The sequence below is a fragment of the Pongo abelii genome, chromosome 19, assembly GCF_028885655.2.
Source record: "Pongo abelii isolate AG06213 chromosome 19, NHGRI_mPonAbe1-v2.0_pri, whole genome shotgun sequence".
NCBI lineage: Eukaryota > Metazoa > Chordata > Mammalia > Primates > Hominidae > Pongo > Pongo abelii.
The window spans coordinates 65,897,922-65,921,024 of record NC_072004.2 but is presented as its reverse complement, the minus strand read 5'-3'; the positions used below and the strand labels follow the sequence as shown (position 1 = coordinate 65,921,024).

Genomic DNA, 23,103 nt, shown 5'->3' with positions numbered 1-23,103 from the left:
CCTCCTGCAGGAAGCTGTCCTAGGTAGCCCTCCCTCCTCTCATTTGTCTGCGTAATTTCTAAATCCACCCTTCTCCAACTACTGGGAAATGGGGAATTCTTCACACTTCACTGATTCCTTAAATAGGTCTCATCTCCCCCCCCACCAATCAGATGGGAGCTCAGCGAAGAAAGGGTCCACATATTCTCCCGTCAGACTAGGGACTCTGAAGACAAGAACTGCCTCTCCCATCAGAATGGAGGCTCTCTGAGGGCAGTAGTGTTGTCTCCTCTCTGCCTCTGAGAATGAAGATCCTGTGTTCTTTATTCAAGAGCCCATTCCAGGGTCGAGATCCTCTGCTGGCTGGAGTCCTCCTCTTCCAGGCACCCTCTGGGCTGGATTGAGGTTTCCTGCTCAAAGCCATTCTCGGTCCATCCTGATTCAGCACAAACTGCTCTCTTCTCTTCAACAACTAACTTTCTGGGGTGTGTACGGGGACCCTCCCTACATTGTCTTCAGGGGGTCACCAGACCCCTCCCACCCAACCCTCTCCTTCCAAAACTGAGCCTAGAAAAATTAGACACCAAACCCCGCCCCCACTCTCACTCCCACACACACCCCGCGCGCGCGCACACACACACACACACGCACATTCAGCCAGGTAACTGCACACGGGTGGGATTGAACCGGTTCCTCTGGATACCCTTCCCCTCAAGGCTTCCAATCCCGGAGAAGGAGCACCAATGACCTTTGACCCTTCTCTGGGAGAAAGGGAGGCAGGTGAGCTCACAGCCTCTTGGGACCCAGGGGAAGGAGAAAGAAAGAAAGGGCGCACAATTCCTGGGGAGGGAGCGGGAGCGGGAGCGGAAGGAAGTGAGGAGTAGGAAGAAGCAGGGACAGACACACAAACTGGCGGAGAGTCCACAGGGCTGCTGAGAAGAAAGAGATCACACCGAGAGTGGGGCCAGGGGAACCGGCACTGGGGACAAGGGCTTCCGCAGCTCTAAGTGACGCCCGAGGGTGGGAGAGAAGGGAGAAGCCCTTCGGGCAGGCGAGAGGAAAGGGACCCTGAAGAGGAGAAAGCGACAGAGAGAAGTGCAACTGGGAGAGGCCGGGAAGAGGTGGATGGGAAAGGAGACTAGCGGTCGGGGAGGCAGTTGTGGAGCCAGGGAGGTGGTCCCCCCTTCCCATATCGCCGGCCGTCCACTGGCCCCAGGCTTGGGGTAGTCCTCAGGAGTCTGGCATCCCCTCAAAGCACTGTTGGAGATGGGGTGAGGCTGGGGACAGGGCACCTACTCCACTCTCAGAGCCCTTCTCCCCAGTCAGAGCCTGGTGGCTAGTTTCTATCCAATCCATCAGCACAACTCCCCGCCGGGCAAGAAAGAGTTAAACCCTCTCCCCCTCCCCCCACACCAGCTTTTTATTAATTTCTCCGGGCGTCGGGCGGGAGGGAGGGGATTAGGGCCATAAATCCTATCTCCGCCCCCTCCCCTGACAGCCCGGCACCCCAGCCCCGTGCGGTCCCCCTAGAGATAGGGGAAGAAAAGCCCTTGTCGCTTGGCCCTGCCTAACCCCACTCAGGGTCCCACCGCGGGCCCGAGTGGCCCCAGCCCCAGTTCCCGGTCCATCCCAAGGCGCCCGGCCCCTCACCTCTGGCATCGGTCATCTTCAGCGTCTGGCGCCCCGGGAACCCCTCAGGCCCATGGTGCTTGAGGCGGGGGCCGGGCAGGAGAGGGGTGGGGGGACAGTCACCCCGGCCGCGGGGGGCTCCGGGCGGGCTCGAGCCGCTCCATCCCGGGGATGGGGGTGAGGTCGGCGGGAAAGGTCCCGGAGCCGGGGGAGATGGAGGGCGGGGGATGTGGGGAGAGGGAACAGGTTCGCTGGAAGCAGGAGGCGCGGGCGGGGCTGGACCAGGAGACCTGACGGGAGGATGCTCCGTGTGTGTGTGCGTGTGCGTGTGCGTGTGTGTGTGTGTGTGACAGAGAGAGAGAGAGAGAAGAGCGAAGAGCGAGCGCCACCTCCCTCCCCGCCCCCGCCGCCCGCCAGGCCTGGCCGGACGCGGGGCCCCCGCCAGGCAGGGCCGATTCGCGCCGCGTCGCGTCGGCAGGGGTCCGCGGGGGTCCCCGGGAAAGGGGCGTCGGGGTGGGGGGCGCGTGGCGGGGAAGCCGGGAGCCCAGGAGACAAAGAGCGGGAGGGAGCGAGGGGGCGGGAGCGGGGGAGGGCGGCGGGGAGGAGGCGGCCGGGCCCAGAGAGCGGAGTTGCAGCTACTTCTCTGCCCGCGGGAGACGCGGCGCACCGGAGTCTGCGCGGGTGGGAGCGGCTCCGGGGCGGCCCCGCCACGGGACCTACGGGGCTTCCGCCTCCTCTGCCGGGTCTGTCAGGGCTCCCGATTCGTTCATTCACTCAGCAAACGTTCGCCGAGCAGCCGGGGCGCCGAGGCTGGAGGGGACAGCGGTGAACAGAACCCCCGCCCCCCAACTGCGCTCAAGGCCAGTGGGCCAGTCGGGGGCGCAGACGAGTGGGGAGGTCCTCACGAGCCCGGGCGCCGTGGGCCCAGCTAACAGAGGGCACTTCTCGCCGGAAGGGAGAGCGCACCCCTGGCCCGGCCTGGGTCCAGGCGGCCGCGGCGGGAGCTGGGCTGGGGGATTCCCAGAGGAGGTGATGTGTTGGCTACAACTGCGGGCCAGGGTAGGGAAGTGCCAGGGTGTGTTGGGGGTGGGAGGGCAAGAGGGGAAGATAAATTGAAGCTAGGGAGGTACAGGGGGCTTGCACTTTATACTACCAGCCGCCCACCCCGCCGCCCCCCCACCCCACACACATAAAATTAACAGAGGAGGGAGGGGCTCAGGTGTGCATTTAGGAAGCACCCTTGGCTCCTCGGAGACAGGGTTACAGAGGGCACTCTGAAGGCAGGGAGACCCGCTGGAGGCTATTGAGGGCCGGTGGCAGTGGGCATAAAGATTACAGATTAAGCTGAGAGCCCTTCAGGATGCAGGCCTGAAGAAGCTGACACTGAAGAATCTGAGAGGATTTGGGGACCTGCTGGACTAGGAGGTGAGGGAGGAGGGGTCTAGGATGGCTGTGGACCTTGGCTTGAGGCAGGGAGCCCTGGAGCAGGTGGGGGTGGGGACGGATGAGATCAGACTTGGACCCAGTGAGCTGATGGCAGTGGCAGGCAAGCCAGGGAGGCAATGTAGGGATCCACAACCAGCTACTGCACGTCACAGCTTGGCAGGTGCCAGGCACTCTCAGATCATCTATTGTCACCTTCACAATAAATGATTAATGGGTGTTTCCATTACCTATTGCCTCAGAGAAAACAGAGACTTAGAAGAAGGAAAGTGCTTTGCTCAAGAGCAAGTGGTGAAAGGCCAGGCGCAGTGGCTCACGACTGTAATCCCAGCACTTTGGGAGGCCAAGGTGGGCGGATCACATGAGGTCAGGAGTTCGAGACCAGCCTGGCCGACATGGTGAAACCCTTGTCTCTACTAAAAATACAAAAATTAGTCAGGCATGGTGGCCCTACTCTGGAGGCTGAGGCATGAGAATTGCTTGAACCTGGGAGGTGGAGGTTGCAGTGAGCTGAGATTGTGTCACTGCCTTTCAGCCTGGCCAACAGAGTGAGACTCAATCTCAAAAAAAAAAAAAAAAAAAAAGGCAAGTGGTGAAGCTGGATCAGGGGTCTAGAGTCAGAGGAGAGGTGTGGAGTCTATAGGACAGAGTTCCCTGATGGCCCACAGGACTCTGCAGTCTGAGGCCTCCGGGAAGTGGCCTGTTGAACCAGGACAATCTTGTGACTATGAGTGAGAACGGAATTAACAGCCTTTAGGATCTGAGGGTGTCCTAGGGGATTTATGGGAGTTTGGGGGTCTCTGGGTGTCTTTGGAATCTTCTGGCAGCCATGAGGCTAGATTGTGGAAATCTGGGGAAGGGGTGGTGTCTCTGTTGACAGCTGTGGGGGCTGCATCTGGCTGTCTTAAAGGGGATGTGCTTTGTAGGCATCTGGTGAGATCTGGGTGGTGGGCTGTAGTGGGGGGCTTGATTATACAGACCCTGTACATCCCAAGGAGTGGGGAGATGACGGGTATGTTTGCCAGGCCATAGGACCCAGGAGGAGCCCCTGTTCCCCTATTCCTAGTGAGGCCTAAGCTTCTGGGAGTTGGGAAAATACCCCTTATTGGCAAGTGTTGGCAAACCTACTCAAGCTTCCAAAATTGGGCAAGTGAGTGGGGGGATAAGGAGGGTTTAAGGTGACAGGCCCACTTACAGCTACTTGACAAAGTCCCAAACATGGACATACTGCGTATCATGAGCAAGTCATAGCTCAGGCTTGAGAAACTCACAGCAAAGCCACACACAACACCTCCAGGCACACAACACACTTGGGCTTAAATGTGAGGGGTTACTTGGCCCACCGTTTGAAACATACAATGTATAGGCCCCTCACCTAACACACAGGACAGACAGGGAGTGGGGGAGGGACAGAGGGACCCCGCCCTGGATGCTTAGCCCCAATCAGCCCAGCAGAAACCCTCAAAACCTTCATGCCTGCCTCCCCACCCACATTAAGACTACAGATTACAGGAAGGTCACGCCACTTCACTTCTTGGCTGGGTTTCCTGAGCAGGGCCTTGGTGGCCCCGGGGTTCAGTGACTTCTAACTCTGGAGCCATGACCTCTGACCCTGTGGTTTGGTGGTCTCTGATCTTGGGGATCAGACTCCTTGATCCATCTTCAGCATCCTCAGGGCTCCCAGAGTGTTCCAACAATCGTCCACGTAGTAAAGATGCCTTGGGAAGAGTATTCACTATCCCCAGGTTTCCAGGCAACCCTCAGGTGGGAGGCAGGATTGGACTGGCCTGAGGTGTAGACCTAGGGTTTTTGAGGGATAGCTACGGGAAGCCAGAATTTGGCTTAGCATGAATGGGACCTGTGTGACACAGCCATCTACAAGGGAAGCTTCTGGAGCAGACTGTCCCTGGGGGTGCTGGCCACTCATCTGGATGTTGTTAAGGACCCACCAAGGTGACCTTGAAGGGCCCTGAAGTTGGGACTTCATTCCTTATGGCAAAGGTGAGAATCCCCTAGTGCCACACCACTGAGTGCAAGTGCCTCCATGCTTCAGGTCTCTGACATCTGCACACCAGCACCCCGGCAAGGAAAGGCTGGCCCTGAGGCCAGCCATAAGCTCCTGCCCCATTCCCTGCTGGCTCTCACCCCTCCGGGACTTCACCAAAGCTTGTCCCTGGAACCCTGGCACCTAGACTCCCAGACCCATTAGCATTTGAGCTGGTGAGTCAGCACACAGGCCTGCTGGCCCAGCACAGGGGCTGGGACTATTTCAGGCCACTTGGCCCGCCCCAAAGGGCAAACAGATTCTCTAGGACCCTGGGTACTAAACTGCCAGGCAGTCACCTCCCACCCCCAGCAATCCTTTAATCCTTTACCTGCCTCACACCGGTTGGGGGCCTCTTGAGAGTGTCCCCACAGTTTAGAGGCCTTCTGGGGGAGGGACTTGGGTTCACCTTGCTGTATTTAGCCCATCCTTTGAACTTCTTAGAGGCCCTGAAAAACGAATGCAGACTAAACGAACTCTCTAGAAAACCTCAGCCCTGCCCAGGAGGACTGGACAAAAAGCATGGGTGCTGATGGCTGGAATGGGGGCAGAAAAGCAGTTTGCTGGAACCGGGAACTGGGGGACACTGTAGGAAGTTCCTCAGGGTTAGAGGCAGCACTGGTGGGAGGGGACCACCGGGGCAGCCTGGCATCCTTGATCCCTGCCCACTCCCCACCTCAGTGAATCAAGAAACCAGGCAGCAAGGCTCTGGGGGCTGCTTTTATGGGGACAACCTGACAGAGGGCATGGTCCGTACAAAACCGGGAACAATACATACATATATATATTATATACAGAGACGCGGTCCTCCCGACGGCTGGGCAGGGATGGCCGCTGGCCCAAGCGGCCAGAAGCGGCCCCGCCCACCCGGTTCCGCCCCCTCCATCTGCCGGGGTGAAGTGCGTGAGCCCAGGACTGAGACAGCCAGCTCCTTCAGGGGATGGGGGCACATCTGGGGACAGGAAGGGGTGGAGACAAGAAATACTGATCGAAGTCATGGTCTATTTACAGGGGACAAGAAGCCAAAACGGATGGGATGGATGGTCTGTTTTTAAAAAATGAACAAAAACCCAGTTAGGGCAGGGGCATGAAGTGGCAAAATGAGATGGATTTTGAAAGGGGAGGGGACCTGGGGGGGGGGTGTCACCTCCCTTGGTCCGAGCCCCAGTTTGGGGTTAAAGTGGGGAAACAGAGTCAATTTCACTTAGAAGGCAGGCTGCCAGCAGGGCAGCCCTGGTCTCCAAAAAGATGAGTAGTAGTCAAATTTTGTCCTCCAGTCAAAACATTGGAAAAACAGTAGGGGGTGGGGGTGGGGGTGAGGCTGACTCCCTGCAATGTCAGTAGGCTTCCAGGCATCGCCCTGGGCTGGGCAGACAGGGCAGCACAGGAGAGGACCGGACTCTCCAGGGAGAAATGTTCCCCTTGCCTAAGACCAGGGTCTCTGTAGCCAGACCCCCTTTCCTCCCTGGCATTCCCAGCCTTGACCAGGAAACCTGGATCCCAGAGAGGCCACATAACAGTTCCAAGAGGAGGTTATGGCTATTTGGCACCTGGAAGAGGGGAGGCACAAGGAGAAATTGAGGGCTGCTGCCCCAGGAAATGGGGAGCTGGGGACCAGGTGTCCTGAACTCTCCCTTTTTCCCACTCTCACTCCCCTTTTCCCGAAGGACACATGAGAATTCAGTGCAGGGCCAGGGCCAGGCGCAGCCTCCGGGCTCTGGGGTGGACTCTATCCCTCCCAGGACGGGGAACAGGGATGGGGGAGGTGTTGAGGCAACGCCCCCACCCCCCAGGCAGGAGGGTCAGAATGCAACAGAGACAGCACAACGATGGGGGGAGAGGGAAGGGCCGAGAAGGTAGAATCTCAAGTCAAGAGGCCCAGGGGCCACCCAGGTGCCCCATGGGCAGGGAGCAGCCTCCAGTTGGCAGATGCTGGGAGAGCCCCAGCCCCGTTCCAGTCCAGAGACAAAAGCTGGAGTGTGTAAAGTCTGGCAGTTTGATCTGCAGGTGCTTGTGTCCATCGACCACCAGGCCAGCCCTCGGCAGCCCTCGGCCTCTGTGCCTCAGCCCCATGGGGCAAGAAACAGGCTGCCCTTCTAGCCACCTCTGTCTGCCCAGGCCATCTTAAGGGGGCCTGTGATATGAGCCCTCTGGTCCCTGAAGCTGGGGGAGGTGGGGTGGAGGGGTGGGGGGAGTCGGGGCACCTGTCCCCAGGCTGGCAGGGGGAGGGGTGGGGTGTTGAGGACAGGGGAGGGAGGACAATGGGAGAGGGGTTAATTATTGTCCAGTCAAGGAATGATTCCTGTTAAGTAGAATTGGAATTCCTCAGTGTTTGCAAGTTTCCTTCCAGTTCTGAGATCTGGAAAACAAAGGAGGGTAGGGGGTCAGGTCTGGACACCAGGCATGATCCCAGCCCCTTCCGCCCCCCTGGTGAGGACATGGCATCCCCTCCCTCCAGGACCCACAGGGTAAGGGCTTCAGTGCTGCTCCCTCCACTGGGCCCTGCCCACAGGGCACCCCGGGCCCACCTTGTCTAGGAGCTTGTCCATCTCCTCCTTTCTGGCCAGCTCCGACTCCTCCAGAACCCGACGCTGTGCAGTCTCCTTTTTCAGGAACTCGATCTCCCTGGGCGCAGGCAAGGGACAGACGGCAGGTAAGGGTGTGTGGTCTGGCTTTCCTCCAGGGCGACCCAGGTCCTCAGCTCTACCTGGGCAGCTCTGTCCTTCCCTGTTCTCAGGTCGGGAGGACCCAGGTTTTCCCAAAGCCTCTGGGGGTCTGGCTCTGTGCTGGCTCTGATGCCTGGTCATTCCGGACCGGGTGTCCCCACCATGGGGCCCTCCAACTTCTGTGCTCCTTGCCTCCCTACTTAGCTGGAGGGGTGGGGAGGGACTGCCCCCAAAAGCTTCTCAATGCTCCCTGGGCCCAGCCCACCCAGCCCCCAGCCACGTACTTCTGCTGGTAGTCCTTGATGAGGCGCTTGGCCTTGCTGTACTTGCGCTCCAGGGCCTGGTACTGCGCCTGAGTCTCCCGCAGGTGCTCGTCTACAGCCTGGCACAGGCTCTGGGCCTCGCCCCAGTAGCCTTCCAGTTTCTCCATGCGCTCCTTGTTCTCCTCCACACTCTGCTCCAACTGCGCCTTCTCCACCCGCCAGCGCCCCTTCTCCTGCTCCAGGCTCTGCAGCTGAGAGAGAAAGGCACAGCCCTGGGTTGGTGGGGGCCAGCAGGAGCCAAAGGGTACCCCCATCCTAGCACTGGGGCCAGAGTCGCCAGGGGATTCCTACTGTTGTGGAGTCCATTGCACCCCAACTACTAACCCTCTTTGGCTGAGCCTGAGAACTGAAACCCAGAGAGGAAAGAAGTAGAGCTCAGCCTCAGAGCTCCCACCAGACTCCCTGTCACTGCACCCCACTAGCAGGGAGGCTGAAGGCTTCGGTTAGTCACTGATACTCTGACTTGGGGCAATGCAACTAATGTTCCAAGCCTCAGTTATCCCATCTGTAAAATGGTAGTGATATGTGCCTACCAAGCTCACAAAAGCTCCAGTGAGACAGTACATGTGAAGTAAAAGGGCAGATGAGGGTCACCATTACTCTCCGTCCCCTCTCTGCAGCCCCAGCCCTGCTCGCCAGTCTCTGTACCTGTGGCTTCCTGAACAATCCTGGTTCTCTCCCAGCTTCCAGGTGACCCCAGCGCAGACCTCCAGTCCCCCACAGCTCAGTTCCGGATCCTCTGTTCTCTCTATACTCACTGCCCTGGGGCACCAGCCCATCTCCCACACCACCTCTGTGCACTCTGAGCTGCAAATCTCAAGTCCCAGCCCACCCTTGCTCCCAACTCTCAGCTTTAGCTCCCAGCTCCTCGCAGGTACCATGCCCCAGACCAGACCCCCGCAGCTGCACAAACCTATGCCTCCTTTCCTGACTTGCTCTGTTAAAAGGCGCCACAACCTCACAGCCATGTTGGCACTCAGTCTCAGGCCCCTGCCAGTATTTGCTGCAAACATCCCTTGCTCTCTGTCCCTCAGCCACACAGGCCTTCCTGCAGATCCTCAGACTTGCCACAGGGCCTTTGCGTGTGCTGTCCCCTCTGCCTGGAATGTCCCCCATCTACCCTCCTGCCTGCCTAGTTATTTCCCTCTAGCTCACCCTTCGGCTCTCTGCTCAGTGTGTCACTTCTCCAAAAAAGCCCCCACAGTTCACTCCAACAGCACAGCCCTACTCCCACCTCCACCCAAATCAGGTTCCTCCTGCTTTAGCAGCTCAGTAAGCCTGTTCTCTCCTACAGAGCCCCATGCCAGCGTGTGACGACACAGTCACTGGTTTGCAGATGCATAAGAACAACGATCAACTCTGGCTTTGCCCATCATGGTGATGAGAACAGTACTGGACATCTAGAAGGTACCTAGAGGATGTTTGTAAGTGGAATGCACTAACAGACCTTTGGCGTGCTCCTCCCTTTCATACTCTGCATACACCTCAGGGACATGGCCTGTCACTCTGACCCCGGAAATGCAGCGCTCACCTACCCTTCCTTTCCAGACCCTCTGCCTATACTCTGAGCAGTCCTGGCCTACCCCTGCCAGGACACTGTCTGGGCCCCTAACCAGTTTGCCTGCCTCCCAGCACTGCCCACTTTCATGCCCTCCCACTTTGTAGGCAGTGGCTTTCCGAAAAATCCCAATGGCCACATACCCCATGCTATCTGTAGGACCAAGGCCAGAGTCTTTAGAGGGGAGGCAGGATACTGCAAGCCAGAGCCCATCCTGGCAGTCCAGCCCTGCCTCCACCTCTCCCCGACAGGCATGCTGCCACCTCCTGACTGGCCTCCCCTCAAAGCCAGCCTCCAAGCTCCATGGAGCTCCTCTCCCTGCCAGGAATGCCCCTGCTTCTGCCCCAGCCAGCCAAACCCCGGCCTCCTCTCCTGCATACCCCCATGTGGGAGGGTACACACACTCCCTTGTCTGCAAGACCCCTATAGATCTGTCTCTCCCCACCACGGCAGAAGCCCCATAGGTACTGGGACTCCTATAGTCTAGGTCCCAGCAGAGGCCCCATACAGACTTTTAATATGGAGTCTGTATATCTGCATGCCTGTGAGGGTGCTGGCACCTGACATGCTTGTGTAAGCATCTGTGTATACTACATATGTGTGTGTGTGTGTGTGTGTGTGTGCGCTCCATGTGTCTCCATCTGGGGTCAGCATCAGCACCTCTGTGTTGCTTGCCCAGATGAGAATGTGCATGCCCCGTGACACTCTTCCTAGACCAGGTGGTCTGATCGATGGCCATGCCTGTGTGTTTCAGAGCAGATGGGTGCAGAGTGGGTCTGCATATCCAGGCTGATAGCCCCGAGTGTAATGTGAAGCACAGGTCCACTGTCTCTGTGACTGTGTCTGTGTAGAGTGGGTGTCTCTATGTGTCTGGGTGAGGGGGTCTGTGGGTACTATGTGCCTGGGGCCAGGCTGCTGTGTCAGTGTGTGTATTTCTGGGTGGTCTGTACTTATCAATGGGCCTATATATAGCAGACATATGTGGGACAGCACAAACATAGAGACACCTAGAGCAGAACTTAGCATGCTTCGGTATCACAGCTAATATATTGACTTTTTTTTTTCTTTTGAGACAGGGTCTCATTCTGTTACCCAGGCTGGAGTGGAGTGCAGTGGCACAATCACGGCTCACTGCGGCCTCGACCTACCCTGGCCCAAGTGATCGTCCCACCTCAGCCACCCAAGTAGCTGGGATCACCGATGTGCGCTACCACACCTGGCTAATTTTTGTATTGTTTGTAGAGATAGGTTTTTGCCATGTTGCCCAGGCTGGTCTCTAACTCCTGGCTCAAGCAGTCTGCCTTGGCCTCCCAAAGTGCTGAGATTACAGGCATGAGCCACTGCGCTCAGCCTACTTTGACTTTTTATTGAGCACCTATTATGTCAGACATTGTGCTAAAGACTTGACGTGTATTATCTCATTTAATCCTACAACGACTGTGTGGTGTTGGTGCTATTACGACCTCATTTTATAGATGAGGAGGCTGAGGCACAGAGAAACAAGTGATGCTGGAGCATCCAGCTTGAGCTTGAGCTCTTAATATCATATCTATCATATCCTCTTGCTTTAGAGCAGCCTGTTCTGTGGGTACCTGTGCCTAAGTGTCAGCATGTGCAGGTGTGAGGGTAGGGGGACCCTGCTCCTCAACACACGCATGCACGCACGCAAATGCACACGCATACGCACCCTTACCTTTCTTTTCAGCTGCTGGATCTCTGCCTCAGTGACCGCATGCTTGATCTGGAGCTGTTGGGCAGAGGGGCAGGCACTCAGCTCCAGCAGGGTGGGGCAGGCAGTGCCGAGGGCAGGAGACCTGCCTGCCTTTCCCTCCACCACTCCAGGGAGCCCCTCCTCCCACCTCCTTGAACTTGTGCACCAGCTTCTCGGGCTCCATGTCCACAGGGGACAGTGCATCCTCGTTCTCCGCTAGCTCAAACACCTCGATGGCCATCTCACCACCCGGGAACGTGGGGCTCAGCTCCTCATCCTCGTCAGTGGCATACTCTCCCGTCTGCGAAGGGAGACCAGAGACTGTGGGCCCTCCCCACCCAGCTGCCCTCAGCCCTGATGACCAGGGCTGGGACCAGTTGCCCATGCCAGACAGAGAGCTACCCAGGAATGTGGTTCGTGCCTCCTGCTTCAGCCTGAGGCTGGACCAGAGACACGGTTTACGTCTTCCCCCAACAGCCTGGTAGTCGCCTGATGACAGAGGAGGTCAGTTCCTCATCAGCCTGGGTCTCTGAAGAAACAGCCTGTACTATCTTTCCCCTTCTGGATCTAGCTCCCTTTCAGATTAGATCCCCCAAGACTAGGGGCTATGCTCTCCCCTCAGACTGGGGGCTCTTTGAGAGGACTGTGTATTCCTTGTCCGGCCTCTGAAGACAAAGAGTGTGACTGGAGGACAGGGAATGGCACTGTGGGCTTTTTACCAGGGCAGGGGAAGCAGTAGAGGCAGATAACTGTAATGCTTCATCTAGCCACCAGGGGGCGACCACGCGGCCAGCCAGGCAGGGACTCCCTACCTCCTCGTCATCCTCCCCATACTGGGCGTATCTCTGCTCCATCATCTCCCGCTGCCATCGCTCCTGTTCCAAAGTCTGCTGAATTAGCTGGGCCACTTCGCTCTGCTCTCCCGGCCGCTCCCGGCCAATCATAAACCTGCAGGGGCACCGGCATCATCCGCTGCCTCTGTCCTCAGCCAGGTAATGCCATCATCCTCCCTGCTGATGCTCCCCTCTCCAAACTCAGGCCCTCCCGGGGGAGGAGAGATGAGAGGGCTGAGTCCGAAGGCTGCAGTGTTAATAATGAATGAGGGAATGGGGGCCCTTATCAGGTTTCCTTCCCAAGGGAGGCAGGAAGGCCCATTCACCCCTCTGGCCAGTATTGTAGGAGGGAGAATGTCAGCCCACCTCTAGGCTGGGCTGCAGGGGACATGCACTCAGGAGGCTCTTCCCCTGCCCCAGGGGAGAAAATGAGGCAGGGAAAGGTGAAGATGACCCTCCCAGCAGGGATGGGCTGCGGAGGTGTTTCTTGGGTATGCTCCAAGCCCCTGAGCTTCAGGAAGGGGCGGGATGATGGCAACTGGAGATTAGGATGGAGAGGAAATAGTGGAACTTCCAGGCACCAGCCCCTCCTCCCAGTGGCCACCCACATCCTGTTTCTCTCCACCACCCTTTCCTGGGGGTAGTACCCCTCTTGCAGGGGGGCAGGGAGTGATCCCTGAATGTTAAGCCAAAGGCAGAGTGGACACAGGGAGCTTCTGATCCAGTCCCCTTGGTTACAGGCCTGGGGAGGAGTCTTCCCAGGATGACACGGGGCTGGTCGGGGTGGGGGGGATGAGGTCCCAATGAGGGGACCCCAATATGGTTAGCATTCACCCTGGACGTCTTGGTTCTTCAGTCAATGAGTCGGGGACAGGCAAGGGGAAGGAGAATAAGCCCTAAAGGACAGTTTGGAGGGCTGGTGGACAGTGGGCCAGGAAGGCTGAGTGCTGGTGGCCAGCAGCGGCCAGGGAGCTGGGATGAGAAGGCAGGTGTGAGGCGAGCGACTCCAGGCACAGCAACTCCTGCAGCCAAGGAGTCAGCGGAACCTCTGTGAGCTGGGCCACCAGAACCTTAACTGGCTGTAGGCAGGTGAACAGAGTGCCTGGACGAGGACCTCCTGCCCACTCCCACGCCCCACCCCTCTGGGCTCTCACCGCACTCGGCCCTTGGTGTTCCGGAGCACGGACGCCGCGAAGCTCTGGGTCACTCCCACCAGACTGGTTCCATCCACCTCCACCAGGAGATCGTTCACCTGGATCCTAGCGGAGTGACATTGGTTAAAGGGTCACAGGGGCACTGAGGAGCGAGGGTAGAAGTAGCCTCCCTCCCATCAGAAACTCCAGGCTCCCCAGCCTGAGTACATAGTGAGAACTCATCTCTACAAACAATAAAAAAAAAATTAGCTGGGCATGGTGGCATGTGCCTGTAGTCCCAGTTACTTGGGAGGATGAAGTGGGAGGATCACTTGAGCCAGGGAGGTCAAGGCTGCAGTGAGCTGTGTTTGTGCCACTGCACTCCAGCCTACGCAACAGAGTAAGACCCTGCCTCAAAAAAAACAAAAAAACAAAAAAACAAAAAACAAGAAAAGAAAACAACAACAAGAAACCTCACAGATACTTTGTCCTCACAGGGACCTGGTACTTTGTCTACCTGCATAACATTCACAAGGCCAGAGGATTAAGTGTCAGCCAGGCCCACCTGTGTGGGCAGTGAGAGCCAGGCAAGCAAAGCAGACACAGGCGTCCAGGACCAGGAGACGTGGCAGGCACACTTCCTGTGACAATCACACTCTTGTCCCCTCCTCCATCATACTTGACCGAGCGGTGTGACATTCTCAGAGTTCATCTGTGCCATGCACACTGGCCAGGAGCCCCACAACACACAAGTGACATGCCACCCTCTTACGTGTACATTTCTGCACAGAACTGAGTGCACAGATGTCCTCCCAAGTCCCCAAGACCGAATGGCACTCTCTCGAGTTCACACACTGTCCCACACACACCTGATACAGGTGCACCTGCCGACACACTTCAGTTGTGTCCCCTGAAGCCCGTGTTCTCCACACAAGGGGAGGTTCAGTCCGGCCTGCCGAGGGAGATGGAGGGTGGGGGGCCTCTCAGACACCTCCCTCCTCCACTCCACCTCCCTGGGAGCTCCAGGCCTTCTCTCAGGACTGCCACACGGAAATGGAGGAAATGACCTATTGTCAACAGCTCACCCCAACACATGCCACTCCCAGGTGGGCATGAGTGAGTGGCCACGGCCACCATGCACACTCACTCCTTGGACAACCCACAGGCAACAATGGGAAAGGCTCTGGAAGTTCACATTGGGAGGGGAAGGGGTAAATGAAAGGGCATCCTGTTCCCGGCCCCTCTCCATGCGACCCGGGCATGGAGAAAAAAAATTAGAAGCCCCTTGACAGGGCAGCCCCATCTCTAGCAACAAGATCCCAAAGTCACCCAGCTGCACAAGGACACCTGCTCACCTCTGTCATATGGAGGGGGTCTGGGTTTGGAGGTACCACCACAAGGGATCCCCAATGTCAACTCTAACTTACAGCCACCCTGGGGGATGCCCTACAGCCCTTCCTACTGCCACTCCTCACACTCCTGGAATACACAGCTAACACAGGGGTCCCTGGCTGGCACACAGCTCCAGGATGCCCTCCCTGAACCTTCTGTCCCACAGAACTCACCCCTTGCAACCACAGATGCTCAATACAGGCACACACACTCACATGCGCAAAGACAGCCTGTCTCCAGAGCCACTGCCACCAACGGGTCTAGTCACAGCCTCCTGACCCCTGCTCTCTATGCCCCAGCCACACCTGCCTGCTCATGGCTCTACTGCCTGGAACCTCTGCACTCACTCCCTCAGCACAGCTAACTCCTGCTCAGCCTTAGCTCTCAGCTCCAGCACTGCTTCCTCCAGGAAGCCTTCCCTAATGCCCAGAAAGGTTAAACCCTCCTGTTGTATGCCTTCACAGCAGTCTGCATTTCCCTCCATTTCACTACTTTTTGTGTGTCCATTTGTTCAATGTCTACCTCACACTACACTGCACACTTCTCAAGTGTGCCAGGCCCTCACCACTGACTCCCCAGGGCCCAGCACCGGCCCAACACTGTCAGAGACTCAATGTTCAGCGAAAAAAAAGCTCAAATATACACCATGCCTGTCTTCTCCCTACCAGGGCCCAAACCGTACTCCAGACCAGAATGCACAACACACGCCTATAGCCCCCATGGTCACCAGCCCCTCCTGGAGAATGCACGCTCCTTCAGGGCATAGGGGCTGACTGTGCTCACTGTTGTATTTCTGGGGCCTGGAACAGCACCTGGCATGGCAGTGCTCCCCGAACATCTCAGCTGCACACACAGCACATAAGTCTCCCGGGGAATGCCCGCCCCACCCCCTGCTCAGTGGCCCACCCCACCAAGGATGGCCAGTCGGAGAGGGAAAAAGGGTCAGGCGAGACTGGGGAGGATTGGTACCTGCCATCCCGATGGGCCGCACCACCCTCTGTCACAGTCTTGACGAAGATACCCAGCTTCTCCAGGCCCATGTCCGCCCCAGCACCCATGCCGATGATGCTGATGCCCAGGCCCTCAGAGTCTGTGGAACAGAGAGTGGTGAGATGGCAGGGCTTGTAGGGGACAGACGAGAGACTCTCCACCGCGACTTCCAGGGCACAGCCCCCCCATCAGGAAGCAGTCCCCATTAGGGGATGTCCCACAACTGAAGAAGGGACATGGTTCTGTCCACCTTCTTTGCCAAGTCAACTAGGATGGCTCCTGAGCCGCTCCCTGCCCTTTGTCCCTTCCAAAGAACCAATGGGCAGAAGAGCGTGCCAAGGGTGGCACAGGCAAGTAAGACTGTTGCATATGCAGACCAGGGCGTGTGGCCGGGATGGGGGTGGCCAGAATGGGACTCAGCCCTAAGCCTTTGGTCTTCTCCCTCTCAACCAGTCTCATCTGTACTCACAGCTTCAAGGACCAAAGACCTCCAGATTTTCTCTCCCCTGAGATCCATTCCCCTATCCACACCTGCCCCTGCCTGACTCATGGGCCTCTGATGTCCCAACTAATGACCTTCCCCCACAAACACTCCCTCATGGGGGATGGTACCACCACCTGCCACCCGCCAGACCTGGGAGGCACCTGGATTCCTCCCTCCCACTCACAGCCTCCACCTGAGCCAAATGACCCCCAGATCCTATGGATTCTACCCCTGGAGATCTTTCCAGTCCACCCACACCCGCTCTGCCATCTTCCTGTCCACGCCACAGTGGCCTTTCTCCATCTACTTGTGACCCCCCTCCCTATATCACAGCCTGGCATGGTCTTTCTAGACCTTTCCTGTGCTTCAAAATGGCTCCCAATCCATCTTAGCAACAAGACTACGTGGTCTGCAAGGCCTCATTTGCATGCCCTTCTTGCCCTCCCTGTGAAAATGCAGCCAAGCCCCTTTCCTGACTACTCCCCTAATTCTTCCTCACCAGAGTGCAGCTCAAGCCTCACTTCCCTGGGGAATGCCCCCAAGCACAGTCTGGTTAGGTCACCTGTTAAACGCTTTTACAGCGGCCCCTCCTTACCTTCCCCAGCCCCTATTCCAGCGCCTAAGGGTGAGATTAGATGTGACTGTGCCTTCCATGTCTGCCTCCCCCATCCATCTCCCCAGGAGCCCATCACTGTGTCCCCAACACAGAGCCCAGGACCTAGCACACAGTACCCTACAGAGACCTGTTAATTGAATGTGCAAATGTGGTTCCATGACCGGGGTGGTGGGGGTGTGGCTTGGCCTGGGTTGGAGGCCCTGTTTGCTCTGGGTGCTGACAAGGGAGGAGCGGGGAAGGTCACCAAGGGCCTGAGTCAGAGGGAGAGGCCCAGCAAGTCTGTGGGAGCCCCTGAGGGCACAGGGCAGGAGCTGGTGCCAGAGATGAGACCTGGGTCAACCCCAGCTGTGCCCAAGTGACCTGGCCTCCTGGCCTCTCACCCTTCTCCAGCTCCACAGGGAACAGCTCCAACCTCTCCACACGCTTCTCCAGCTCGTACTCAGCAGAGGCCGCCATGGGATCCACATCCTCGTTGCGACGATCGTAATCCTCGTTGGAGTAAGTGCTGAACACCTGGGGAGGGAGGCAGCTAGTCAGAGAGGCTGGCAGGAGGACAAGGGCAGAACTGGCATGAGGAGGCCGAGGAGGCAGGCTGAGTTACCCACTCCATGCCTCCCCATGACAGCCCTGAGATGAGGCCTCACCCAGCCCCCTGAGACCCCAGCTCTGAGCAAAACAAAGGCCCTTATAGTTCTGGAGCCCAGGGTTAAGACAGAAAGGGACCCAGCCTTGGCAGACCCGCACTGCTATTCTCTCTGCAGCTCCAACCAGCGTGAGCATGGTCTGCCATAGGCACGGAAGGGGAATCCTGGAGAAACGTCCAACTCAGGAACCCAGACACCCAGATAGAGGGAAAGTGAGAGATAGGACCCAGAGAGCCAGACAGGCGAGAGGGGACACAAAGACAGACACAGAGAGGAAGGAACAGGCTGAGCAGAAGAGGGGAAGAGGAGGAGGGGAGAGAGGATGGAGAAGATGCTGGAGAATGCCAGATGGGGAGAGAGGGGGGAGCGGGTGTGAGACAGCAGAGGGGGAGGGGAGCAGGAGGGGTGGAAGGGGAGAGGTACCCAGGACTGGCTCTGACTTGCCGCTCAAGTGGATGTTGGAGCAGGGGAGGAAAGCAGGAAAGACCACCTCTATCCCCGTGGAGAAGAGGCAGGCCCTACACCCCCAGGAGCCCCTCGGGTGGCAGGAGCAGGGGAAAAAGTTGGGCCTGGCCTTCCCTGCACACCCAGGCCACTCTCCCTCCACAACTGCAGCTCTCTAAGTTACGCCCCCTGTCCATGTGCTAGGGGGCCCAGGAGACTGAGAAGGGGACAGCCTCTGACACTGCCCACAGCGAACCCAGGCGCCACGGGGCTCCGAGGCCAGCCCTGCCTTGGCATCTCCTGTACCCCTCTGTTGTCTCTCTCCCACGTCTCTCAACAAAAAGAGGAATTCCTCAGCTCTGACCCTCTCAGAAGGACAGAGAAGGTGGGGCTGGGCTCTGTGGGAATGTCTAATTCTGGGCCCAGGCAGGGGTGCCCCCAGTGGGAGGTTAATGAGCACCATTTGGGGTACCATGACATGCTCAAGCTTCATCGCCTGCAGTGACAGGTTGGCACCACTTGGAGCCAGGCGGAGGCGGGGAGGGATGGGGAACAGCTCTATCGGTTGGCTGAGTCTGAGCTGCTAGGACCCCATCTCCCCCAAGGACCCTTGTCAGGGCCCTGTCTCCTCCAGGAGCAGACCTTGTGGGCACCCTGGTGGGCAGCAGCACTCTTGTGCCCCAGCCTTTGTCTGGGTTTGCTCCGTGTTGTCCCCACCCCCTACCAGAGAGGCTCACTGCCACAGTGGGAGAGGGACGGGGTGCTCATAGGACTAGAAGGCTTAGGTGGGAGGGACCCCTCTGGTCACTTAGCTCAATGCCCTCAATTTCACAGCATCAGAGAAACTCTGGCTCCAGCCCTTAAAGCTCATCTGTCCATTGCACCCCTCGAACAAACAGGCTGCCTACCTTGCACATAGTCCAGGGCACCAGGCCCACTGCCCAAGGTCACGTGGGTTAAACTGTGGCCAGGTAGGATGAGACTGCACCCAGCTGGGACAGGTGGGTGGGTCACCGGTGACTTTGTTTCCACTGCACACATGCCCCAGGCTCTGGGACAGGGCTGGTATGAGCCTGGACTCAGCAGTGGGATTTGGCCCACTTTGTACTGGAGTCCCCTGACTCTCACCCTCTGCTCTAGGACACAGGGTCCCTTCATCTTTCAGTCTCTACAGTCTCCTGGGTCAACCAAACCCCTTCCTGACACACATGGACACACACACCCACTGTGACCTCCAAAACACACCCTCACAGCCTGTCCTGGGCTGCACTCTGCCCTCTTCTCTCAGCCTATCAAATACTGTTCCCTTTCTGGTCCTGCCCGCTGCAGGAATCCCAGGCCTGGGCTCAGAGGCCCCAGACCACCTCCTACCCCTCCTTGGGCTGCCCACCATGATATGCCGGTCTAGCAGAGGGCCCTAGGGGAGGTCCCACCTCCTCGAGGCCAAGCTGGAATTGGGTTCTCTGCCCTCAGCAGAGGCCTCCACCTCCAGAAGGGCAACAATTGGGTCATCCATGGGGCCCGGGACCCTGGACTTGGCATCAAGGCAGGGGCAGGAAGAAGAAAAAAGTGGGGCCCCTGTGCCAGGGTGGGGAGGAGGAAATCCCCAGTAAGGCTGAAAGCCAGCCACACTGGGCCCGCCACACACCCTGGCTCTCACACAGGGCGGGCCAGCTCCAAAGTCACCAGGGAGCCGGGAAGCACTGCTCCAAATCATGTGCTATTTTTTACCGAAAAATCAGGGTAAGGCGTCAAATATAGACAGTCAGAGGCCCAGACCAAACTCCATCTCTGAGGGCATCGGACTGCTTGCAAAATTAGTGGGGGTGGGGTGGGGGGATCCAAACTCTGCTTCAGAGTCCCAAGAAACACTACAGTCCCCCATTCCCTTCAGAACCCCACTGCCTTCAGGAGGGGAAAGGGGTTGGGAGAGGACCCCCCAGGTCCCAGCCTAGGGGAGGGGCTGGCCTGAGAGCCACTCACTTTTAACCTTTTAGGCCTCTTGCTGGGGTGGGAGGTGGGAGAGGGGCAGAGGCTGATATTCTGGGCGAGTGAGAGGAAAGTTGGGAAGCTTCAGAGTCCAGGAGTAGTTATGGAAACGACAAGCAAACAGATGGTGCTTTGGCTAGGGAAGGGTAAAGGCAGGGCAGGGTCCAGGCCAAGGAGAGTCCAGGGACCTGGACACGTCCATGGGGCGGACCTGGGGCCGGGTGCAGCTGAGCCTGGGGCAGTGAGAAAGAACCCTGCAGGCTGAATGTGCTAGCCAAGAGTGGAGGGTGGTGGGAAGTGGGGGGAGGGGTGGCCTGGAGTTTTTGATTCCCCCTAGGGGATGTTCCCTCCCCATCAGTGCTGTTCTGAGGATCTCAAAGCTCTGGCACAACCCACAAACCAACCACCAATAGTGGCGGTGGGGATGAGACCCCCAAAAGGGGCAGCTTCCATCCCTCTTTCAGGGCTCCCAGAGAATGTGGCAAGAACACTTGGGGCCTGCCAAGGCCATGGGAGTCTGTCCTATTGAGCAGCCAAGAGTAAAGGCATGCCCACTACTGCCAGGCACCCAGGGGGATCCCAGCCCCACCCCCTCCTCCTCCATGCCTGCAGAAGGCCTCTCCCCATCAAGGACCACACAAAGTGCCCCTCCCTGTGCAACCAGGACCGGGCAGCTGGCCTGCAGGGACCCCCAGGGAACACGGCGCCAGCCAGTCACATGGCCACAGACCAGCTCACCCTCACGATCTGCTTCCCTCTTTCACTTCTGCAAAGTTGGGGTAGGGGTACAAACAGAATAGAGGAAGGGCTGCGGTCCCCTGCAGCTTCGTTTTGAGAAGTTCCTGGCTTTCCCCTTTCTCACCCCATCCAGCTCCCATACAGGGGGAAAGCACCCCGGCCCCCTCTCTACCCGGTGAAGGGCAAATGTCTCTCCTGAAGACACACACACCCCTTCACACTACCCAAACCCCAGCCTCTGGCAGCCTCTGGAGAAAGGAATGTCCGGGTGAGGAAGGGAAAGCAGGTGTCCCAGGACCCGCGTGGGGCAGGGCGGGTTCCGCGGAGCGGCGGGGCGGGGCAGCAGGCGGAGGAACCTGAGGGCAGGTCGGGGCAGGCCACCCCCTCGCACACCTGAAAATCCCTCTCTGACAAACAGCTGGAACTCCCCCACGCCCCCCTGAGGGTGGGAACTTCTGGGAAGGGGGCTGGGTGGCAGGGGCTGACTCAGCCTGCCAAACCCGGCTGGCTGGCGAGCCGGGGGCGGCCGCTTGCACGTGGCAGGGGCGGCGCGGGGGCAGGACGGGGGGGCTCACTTACTTGGATGGGCGCCGTGCTGAAATGGATCTTCCGGCTCGGGGCTGGGTCCTCCTCCTCCGACAGCCCCGGGATCTCCACGCATCCCGACTCGGGCTCGTAGGGGGGCTCCCCATCCTCCTCGTCTTCTTCGTCGTCCTCCTCTAGGGCACTGCCCGCAGAGTCCTCCCCGAGCCCACTGTAGGCGCTCACGTCCACCAAGTCCGCCTCCGAGAAGTCCTCCTTCTTGGATTCATCTACCTCCTCAGGGGCCACGTCCGGGGCCCGGCCATTGCCCACCCCCCTCTCTGGCGGCGCTACCGCCGCCGCCTCCTTCTCCGGGGCCGCTTGGGCCTTTGGCTCCTCGGGCGCGGGGCTGGCTGCGGTTGCCACGGTGCTGCCATTCTCCAGGGCCGCGTGGACCGTAACCTCGGCCTGGATCACCTCCCCGGGCGCCGACTCGGCCTCCGACTCCCCGCTCTCCTCCACCTCCACCGGCTTAATCTTGCGCACCTCCCGGGGCTTGGGGGGCGGCCGGGCAGGGGCCACGCGGTGCTGCGGGGGCTGCTGCCCTGAGGGGCAGCGCTCTTTCTCAGCCGGGGCATCCCCCGACGGGGCGGGCGGCGGCGGCGGTGGAGGCTGGAACACCCGGGACCGCTTGCTGACCAGCTTCGAGTTGACCTGGGGAACCCCTGCGGCCCTGGGGAGCCCGGGCCCGCGGTGGAGGCCGGTCCTCGAGTCGGCCTTCTCGAAGACGGCGCTGAGCTGGCTGACCGTGGGGGACACGGCGTCAGCGTCCAGCTTGTCCAGCGCCTCGGTGCTGCCGTTGAAGCGCACCACGACGTCCAGCTTCCGGTCCTGCAGGCCGGCGCGCTCCTGCCTCAGCAGCCGCCGCGCCGCGGCCTCCTTGTCGCCGCCTGCGGCCGCTGGGGCGCTCCGTTCGAACAGCTTCCGCGTCTCCTGCAGCCGGGACGGCGGGTGCGGCGGCGGCGCAGGCTGCGCGGAGGGCGCGGGCTTGGAGTCGAAGCGGCTCACGCGCTCCGACACGCTGGTGCCCAGCTTCAGCAGGGCGCTGTGGTCCACGTTCTCGTTCAGGCTGCTGGCCCGCGGCAGCGACAGGCGCACGCCGCGCTCGGACGCCCGCGGGGCCTCGGCCAGGCCCGCGCCGCCGCCCGCCTCGCCCGAGGGCCCCGCCGTCGTGCCCATCTGCAGGAACATACTTTTGATGCGGTGGACGTTGGAGCCATATTTCTTGTGGTGGGCCCCCTTGGGTGCCTCGTCGGGCCCGGGCGCGTCGGGCGGCTTCAGCGCCTGGATGCCCGCCTCGTAGGCGCTGCGGTGCGGGGAGGCGCTCCGGAGGGGACCCCCGGGCCCCCGTGGCTCCGTCTTCATCATGGTGGGGGGAGCCGGGTTCGCATCCCCCTGCTCCCCGCTCCCCCGCTTCAACAGGCGGCTGGCCAAGTCGGGACCACCGCCCCCTCCCCCCGATAAAAGAAACCCCAGAAGGCCTTTTTTAGGGTCCCCCCAAAACCAAGCTGCCAAAAACAGTTAATCCCGCTTTAAAAAAAAAATGAAAAAGAAAAAAATCTCCAAGCGCCCTGTGTGTGGGTCGCCTCCCCCAATCAAGCTGCCGAAGACAGCCAGCCCCGCTTCAAAAGCCCGAGCGGCCTGGTACGGTCGCCCCCACCCAAATTAGCAAAGCGGCGGCTGGGGCCGGTGGGAGCGCGCGCCCTGCCCGCGAAGCAGCCGCGGTGTCGCCGGCTCACATCGTCCGAGGCGGTGTCAGCGGGGCTGGCAGCCCGGTCGTCCCCCAGTCCGGCCGGAGGCCTCGGCTCTCGGGGGGCCCGGCACCCCAACGCCCATGGCTGCTCCGCCGGCCCGGGCCGCTCCGCCGCCGCGCCTCCCTCCCTCCCTCCCTCCCCCCCGTGCCCC

The 23,103-nt window shown here is 59.4% G+C and overlaps 2 protein-coding genes and 1 long non-coding RNA gene across 5 annotated transcripts in view; 1 reads left to right on the top strand and 2 right to left on the bottom strand.

Moving 5' to 3' along the window:
* SAMD14 (sterile alpha motif domain containing 14) overlaps positions 1–3,608 on the bottom strand; it is a 20,640-nt gene extending 17,032 nt beyond the window's left edge. Inside the window, exon 1 of one of the 2 annotated variants that reach the window (XM_024235385.3) lies at positions 1,630–3,608. The gene's annotated coding sequence lies outside the window, so the exon portion shown is untranslated. The remainder of the gene's footprint in view (positions 1–1,629) is intronic. The other variant, XM_024235388.3, reaches the window with a different exon arrangement.
* Positions 582–11,506, top strand: LOC129054958 (uncharacterized). Of its 2 annotated transcripts, none has more exons than XR_008519619.2 (3): positions 582–759; positions 9,379–9,491; positions 10,719–11,506. It is a non-coding gene; the product is annotated as an uncharacterized LOC129054958 (long non-coding RNA). The 2 variants fall into 2 exon arrangements; XR_008519617.2 differs by lacking the exon at positions 582–759 and adding an exon at positions 7,658–7,748.
* On the bottom strand, positions 5,803–23,103 carry PPP1R9B (protein phosphatase 1 regulatory subunit 9B). Its single transcript, XM_024235384.3, has 10 exons — positions 21,196–23,103; positions 17,182–17,314; positions 15,681–15,801; positions 13,341–13,445; positions 12,166–12,301; positions 11,502–11,654; positions 11,336–11,389; positions 8,046–8,275; positions 7,624–7,720; positions 5,803–7,454 (listed from the first exon to the last, which is right to left on the bottom strand). The coding sequence occupies exons 1-10, from the start codon at positions 22,564–22,566 to the stop codon at positions 7,401–7,403; spliced, it is 2,454 nt and encodes an 817-aa protein (XP_024091152.1). The 5' UTR covers positions 22,567–23,103; the 3' UTR covers positions 5,803–7,400.

Coding starts and splice junctions, on each gene's coding strand:
- PPP1R9B (XM_024235384.3), bottom strand. CDS start 22,566: ATGATGAAGACGGAGCCACGGGGGCCCGGGGGTCCCCTCCGGAGCGCC. Junction 11,655..12,165: donor ATGGGGAGGATGACGAGGAG/GTAGGGAGTCCC, acceptor CTCCCTTCGCAG/ACGGGAGAGTATGCCACTGA. Junction 11,390..11,501: donor TGGTGCACAAGTTCAAGGAG/GTGGGAGGAGGG, acceptor TCTGCCCAACAG/CTCCAGATCAAGCATGCGGT.